The 7382-nt window shown below is 41.8% G+C and overlaps 1 protein-coding gene across 3 annotated transcripts in view; it reads right to left on the reverse strand.

The window, feature by feature from the left end:
- PALB2 (partner and localizer of BRCA2) overlaps window positions 1-7382 on the reverse strand; it is a 37389-nt gene that overhangs the window by 7186 nt on the left and 22821 nt on the right. For 2 of the 3 annotated variants that reach the window (XM_017534400.1, XM_017534399.1), the window contains exon 11: window positions 2829-2916. The exons of the other annotated variant lie outside the window; for it this stretch is intronic. In XM_017534400.1, coding sequence (XP_017389889.1) covers window positions 2829-2916 — 88 coding nt within the window. The remainder of the gene's footprint in view (window positions 1-2828; window positions 2917-7382) is intronic. 3 annotated transcript variants of the gene reach the window in all.

A 7382-nucleotide genomic window follows, 5' to 3' on the forward strand; every position in this document is an offset into this window, starting at 1 on the left:
ACAGAGATTGCAAAGCCAGCACAACTGAAAATATTTGCTATCTGGTCCTATATGGAAAACATTTGCCAGTCCCTGCACTAAACAGTGAAATACATAATAAATTATTTTTGAAGATTGGCTTTATGGGGGACTTTTACTATCTTATGCATATCTATGTTAAATTTTTTAGTATCAAGTGGTTATTAATGTTGTAATAGAAAAGGTATAACATATTTAAATGCTTAATAAGTAAATACTAGAGATGAATTCAACTGTCAGTCTATCTATCTATTTTTTTTTTTTTTTTGACATGGAGTTTTGCTCATTTCCCACGCTGGAGTGCAGTAGCGCAATCTTGGCTCAATGCAACCTCTGCCTCCTGGGTTCAAGCAATTCTTCTGCCTTAGCCTCCCTAGTAGCTGGGACTACAGGTGTGCACCACCATGCCTGGCTAAAATTTTTGTATTTTTAGTAGAGACAGGGTTTCACCACATTGGATGGTCTCGAACTCCTGACCTTAGGTGATCTGCCTGCTTTGACCTCTCAAAGTATTGGGATTACAGGTGTAAGCCACCACGTCTGGCCTATTAGTTATTTTTGAGACAGAGTCTCACTGTATCACCCAGGCTAGAGTACAGTGGTGCCATCATGGCTGACTGCAGCCTCAATCTTCTGGGTGCCAGTGATCCTTTCACTTCAACTTCCTGAGAAGCTAGTTTTACAGGCTGTGCCACACTTGGCCACAACTGTCTTAAAGGAAGAGAAAGGTTTGGCTCAAAATTATGTGATGGATTATCTAAGATCACACAACTTTTGGGTTCAATTCCACATATCCTACTAGGCTAGGGAAAGATTCAGTCTTTGTGTTCAAAGCCTCTGGGTGCTGTTCCTCTCACTGTAATCACCAAAACCAAGCAAGTCTCTAAACAAATGCTAAGCCTGCTGCTATTATCTCTGCTCACAGCTTCAACAGTAAATACTCAAGTAGTTATTCATTACTTCTAGACAACTACTTTTCCACTGTAACTACACTGTGAGTCAAGGCTTTTTTTTTTTTTTTTTTGAGATGGAGGCTCACTCTTGTTGCCCAGGCTAGAGTGTAGTGGCGCACCCTTGGCTCACTGCAACATCCACCTCCCGGTTCAGGTGATTCTCCCTGCCTCAGCCTCCTCAGTAGCTGCGACTACAGGTGCCCGACACCATGCCCTGTATAATCATTCTTCCTAAGGCCACTCAATCACTTATGGCAATGTGGTTGGGAATCAAGTCTGATTACAGGCCTAATAGTTCTCAGTTCAAATCCACAGCTAAAAATAAACATTTGCCCTCAGGTCCTACAGCTAATTTTTGTATTTTTAGTAGAGACAGGGTTTCACCATGTTGGCCAGGCTGGTCTCGAACTCCCGACCTCAGGTGATCCACCCACCTCAGCCTCTGAAAGTGCTGAGATTACAGGTATGAGCCACCGTGCCCAGCCAAGATAGTCTCCCTAGTAGCTGGGACTACAGGTGCATGCCACCATGCCTTGCTAATTTTGTATTTTTTATAGACAGTGGTTTTGCCATGTTGCCCAGGCTAAGGCTTTTTTTAATTGATAGAAAATATTTTATATATTTATGAGGTACATGATTTTTTACAGGCACAGAGTATATAATGATCAAGGCAGGGTATTTAGGGTATGCATCACCTCAAGAGTCTATCATTTCTATGTATTGGGAACATTTCAAATCCTTTCTTCTAGCTACTTTGAAATATGTAGTACATTGTTGCTAACTACAGTCATCCTACTCTGTTACTGAATATTAGAGATTATTTCTTCTTTCTTTTTTTTTTTTTTTTTTGAGATGGAGTCTTGCTCTATCACCAGGCTGGAGTGCAGGGGCATGATCTTGGCTCACTGCAACCTCTGCCTCCCAGATTCAAGCGATTCCCCTGCCTCAGCCTCCCAAGTAGCTGGGACTACAGGCATGCACCACCATGCACAGCTAATTTTTTGTATTTTAGTAGAGATGGGATTTCACCATGTTGGCCAGGATAGTCTCAATCTCCTGACCTCGTGATCTGCCCACTCCGGCCTCCCAAAGTGCTAGGATTATAGGCGTGAGGCACCCTACCCAGCCTATTTCTTCTTTCTAACTGTATGTTTGTACCCACTAGCCAAGACTATTAGCACAACAGCTGAGTAACTGTATTTGTTTCTATATGAGACTAAAGCCTAAGAGTAAAGCATGTTGGCCAGGCACTGTGGCTCACGCCTGTAATCCCAGCACTTTGGGAGGCTGAGGCAGGCAGATCACTTGAGGTCAGGAGTTCGAGACCAGCCTGGCCAACATGGCAAAACCCCGTCTCTACAAAAAATACAGAAATTAGCTGGGGATGGTGGTGGGCACCTGTAGAATTGATTGAACCTGGGAGGTGGAGGTTACAGTAAGCTGAGATAGTGCCATTGCACTCCAGCCTGGGCAACAAGAGCAAAACTCCATCTCAAAAAAAAAGCATTTCTGAGATCATTAAATCATCTTTCCTAAAGCTACTCAATCACTTATGGCAATGTGGTTGGCAGTCAAGTCTGATAACAGGCATAACAGTTCTCAGTTCAAATCCACAGCTAGATATAAATATTTGCCCTCAGGTCCTACAGCCAGAAAATTTACCAACCAATTGCTATATCAACACTTATTTTCATCCATAATTTTCAAGAAAAAACAAACATTGCTATCCAATTTTGAAAAAAATAGGCAACAGGGAAGGTTTGTTCACTACTACTTCTGACTTACTACTCTCACTTAATGGGACCAACAGTAACACACAAAGTAAACACAAAGTGGTCCTAGCCGATCTTTACTTACCATTTCAGAATAGGCCTTGTGACAGACTGAAGCTTGGTAAGAATCATCAATGTGCATCTTTCTCAGGAGTTGACCAGTTTTTAAATTCCTTTGATAACAAAAGCAAATAAGCTGATTGCATTCTTCCAACAAACCAGTTTTCAGGTAATGTTTTCTTATTCATCATAGCATCTTTTAGGAGGTGATCAAGGAAAAAAACTAAGGGTTCCTTAGTTTTCTTTAGTTGTAGATTTAGGTAAAAGGACTGTGGGTTAACTTTGCCAATAGTTTAATTTGATAGGTCAGCCTTATCTACTCTGCCCCTAGGGATAAATCTCTCCAAATTCTATGCAAAAAGTTTGTCATTATTTCATTCAACCCGGTATTGAAATCAGGAACATGGTATAGCACTATCATGATTTTGTGACACTTCTTGTTACCTCTAAATTTTCCAAGGATGACAATGGCCAGGGAACCAAATTTGGTAGGGCAAGAGACTACGCCTAAAAGAGACATAATTATGTCTCTATTACATGTATTTATACTACAGCTAGACCAAAATAAGTGATAGAAGGAAGGACTGAGGTAGGGTAGGGAGAGAAGGGTGAATATAAAGAAGAAAAAAAAGATAACATTTGTTGGAATCACTCCCTAGCTTTTTTTTTTTTTTTTTTGAGACAGAGTCTTACTCTGTCACCTAGGCTGGAGTGCAGTGGCACCATCTTGGCTCACTGCAATCTCTGCCTCCTCAATTCCAGTGATTCTCAGACCTCAGTCTCCCGAGTAGCTGGGATTACAGGCACCCACCACTATGCCCGGCTAATACAGGTGGGGTTTCACTAGGTTGGCCAGGCTGGTCTTGAACTCCTGACCGCAGGTGATCCTCCTGCCTCGGCCTCCCAAAGTGCTGGGATTACAGGCATGAGGCACTGTGTCCAACCCGCTCCCTCAGCTTTACTGAGGATTTGTGACATTGATAACTGCTCTGTTATGATACTCTGTTTTTTGTTTTTGGAGCTAAGGTCTTGCTCCGTTGCCCAGGCTGGAGTGCAGTGCCATGATCATGACTCACCATAACCTCAACATCCTGGACTCAAGTGATCCTCCCACCTCACTGCCCCAAGTAGTTGGGACTACAGGTGTGTGCCACCTTGCCTGAATAATTTTTTAATTTTTTGTAGAGACAGGGTTTCAGTATGTTGCCTGGGCTGGTCTCTAACTCCTGGGTTCAAGCAATCCACCTCAAGTCTCCCAAAGTGCTGGGATTACAGATGTGAGGCGCTGCACCCGGTTCATGTTACACTTTGTTGATGAAAACCTTTCAGTTGGCTCCCATTAGCCACAATATAAAGTCCAAGTTCTTTTTTTTTTTTTTTGAGATGGAGTTTTGCCCAGGCTGGAGTGCAATGGCACGATCTCGGCCTCTTGGGTTCAAGCAATTCTCCTGCCCCAGCCTCTGGAATAGCTGGGATTACAGGTGCATGCCACCACACTCAGCTTATTTTTATATTTTTAGTAGAGATAGTGTTTCATCATGTCGGCCAAGTTGGTCTCAAACTCCTGACCTCAGGTGATCCACCCACCTTGGCCTCCCAAAGTGTTGAGATTACAGGTGTGAGCCACGGCACCTGGCCCCCAGGTTCATTTTAGTGGTGTTTATAACTCTCATAAATCCAGTAGTGCAATATTACATTACTCATTGCTTCATTTCCTGAAATCTTTCGGCCTGAAGAACAAATTATGCATTTCCTTGACTACAGATTATGTTCAAGCTATGCCTTTCAATGCCCCCTGCTCCCCCAACTCCCCGCCGCCCATTACAGAACAGTTCCCATCCCTGTTACTAACCAATTCTCATCAATTTCTTAGGGCCTAGTTATATACTACCCCTCCAAGCTGCATGAACTCACTTTAGACTATAGCAGTCCAGTCATCTCTTCCTTTAATTCTGTCCATATACCTCATTTGGCATTTAATATATTATTGGCAATAGTGTATCATGTATTCATTCAACAAATACAGAATTCTATGAGCCAGGTACTGTGTATAAAAAACTGAAGAAGGAAAATTAAATTTCCATGTGTATATGCACGGTTTTCCTCCTATCAGGGATACCAGATGGTATCCTACAGATTTTCATACACTTTCTGTATTTAGTAATTATTGTTTCCTCAAATCCCTAATCACTTTGTCCAAATCTCTATCACCCTTGTGTGAATAGTGACCTTATGTGACTCGTAATTGTATTGAAATTGTAGGCTTTGATTGTAAAGGCATCTTATTTACCTACTAGATTATAGGGGCCCTGGGACCAGGTTTCATATCTGATTCATCTCTGCATCTCTCATAGAGAATGGGACATAAGTAGAGACTCAGATATCTACTGAATGTTTGAAAGATATTGAATGCAATGTCTCAGTGAATATGCATAGCAAGACTTCCTTACACACTGGCCCCTCAGTGTTTGAGAATGTTTTAACATGTTTCTTTAATATGACTTCATTATAAACGTTAAGCTTAACCAAGATGAAATATTTAGACCTTCAGCAGTTTCCAAAAAAAAAAAAAAGCCACTTAAAAGCTTGAGTATAACATGAATCACTTTAGACATCTAACAAATAAGGAGTTAAATCGGAACACATACTACCTGTAAGTATAAAATTATACAGAGCCCACAAGGTAAGTAATAGCTTTTGATAGACAATATAATTAATACATCAATGAGTAACTACTCTAAACATGGAGCTAAGGCAGGCACCAAGAATAGATATAAGACATGGTACCTATCTTCAAAAACCAGAGGATAAACAACACAAAGCAGCAAATACGAAGATAAAAATCAAGGCAGGCCAGGTGTGGCAGCTTATGCCTATAATCCCAGCACTTTGGGAGGCCAAGGCGGGAGAATCACTTGCATTGAGGAGTTGGAGACCAGCCTAGGCAACATGGGAAGGCCCTGTCTCTACAAAAACATTTTTTTAAAAGTTTTTTGTTTTTAATTAGCCAGGCATGGTGGCACCAGTCTGTAGTCCTGTTACTCAGGAGGCTGAGCGGGGAGGACTGCTTGAGCCTGACAGGTTGAGACTTCAGTGAGCCATAATCATGCCACTGTACTCCAGCCTGGGCAACAGACTGAGACCCTGTCTCAAAAAAACAAAAACAAACAAACAAAAGAAATAAGCAAGACAATATGAATTCAGAGAAGGAAACATCAATGAAGGCTGTGATGGTACAACAGAACTCAAGGTAAGGGCTGAAAATATTCGCTAAGGGGAACTTAGAAGCTAAGTATAGAAATCCTCCCCAACTTCCCAGCACTTTAGGATGCTGAGGTGGGAGGGTTGCTTAAGTCCAAAAGTCAAGATCAGCCTGGGAAAAATAGCAAGATCCTGTCTTTACAAAGAAAAAGAAGAAGAAAAATTAGCCAGGCATGGTGGTGTACACCTGTAGTCTCAGCACTTTGGGAGGCTGAAGTGGGAGGGGAGGATTGCTTGAGCCCAGGAGTTCAAGACCAGCCTGAGTAACATACCAAGGTCTCGTCTGTACAAAAAATTTAAAAATTAACAGGGCATGGTGGTGTGTGTCTGTAGTCCTAGCTACTCAGGAGGCTGAGGTGGGAGGATTCCTTAAGCCCAGGAGTTTGAGGTTACAGTCGGCTATGGTCATGCCTATGCACTCCAGCCTGGGTACTGAGTGAGACTCTATCTCAGAAAGAAATCCCTCCCCAACCTCAAATTCCTTTGTGACCTCTTATATAAGAAATGCCAAAGGACTATTAGAAAAGGGTGGAACTGAGGGATGGGAAGAAAAAAATGGAACAAAGGAGGATGGCATAGCTGGAGAGGACATTTTTGTACTCGAGCACTGGGGAAATAAAAGTTGAAGAAAAGCAAACATGGGTCCCTGTAAAGATTTTCTTTTGAGGGGTGAGGGTAGGGTTGGGAGGAAGAGTATTTACCAAGCAATCAAATATAAAATGACCTGCGCTTGAGCCCAGGCATTAAGGTTGCAGAAAGCTATGGTCATGCCTCTGCACTCAAGTTTGGGTGACAGAGTAATACATAGTCTCTAAAAAGATTTAAAAAAAAATATGGAGGTTGAATATTGATTAATGGCAGAGAGGCCAACTACTAGATTATTTTAACAGTTCAGGAGACAAATAATGAAGGTATGGATTATGAAAAGAGCAGAAAGAATAGAAAACACAACTTCTGGAAGAACACTGTCCTCAAATAACACCTCTGAGCAGAAACCCTAGTGAAAGTGCTCCAAGTGGCCAAGTGCTGCCCTAGACATCAGGACATCTGAAAACCAGGTCTTCTAACAGATCAGAACATAGTCAAATTTCAGAGGCTTTCTGGTGGGAAGGGCAAAACGTTTATTTCAGGAGCCAAGCTTTTCTAGTTTATTCCTAAAAGGTTAGGGCTGTACATCACCATAGTGTTTAAAAAAGAAAAATAAAAGGTTAGAGTTGGATGGTACAAAAGAGCTAGGGTAGTGGTGACATTAATTTCATAACTTCCTCTTACCAAGACCCATTCTGGCTCCAAGGAAACAGTTAATAGACAAGGCTTT

The sequence above is a fragment of the Cebus imitator genome, unplaced genomic scaffold (assembly GCF_001604975.1).
Source record: "Cebus imitator isolate Cc_AM_T3 unplaced genomic scaffold, Cebus_imitator-1.0 Scaffold85, whole genome shotgun sequence".
In the NCBI taxonomy this organism is placed as follows: Eukaryota; Metazoa; Chordata; class Mammalia; order Primates; family Cebidae; genus Cebus; species Cebus imitator.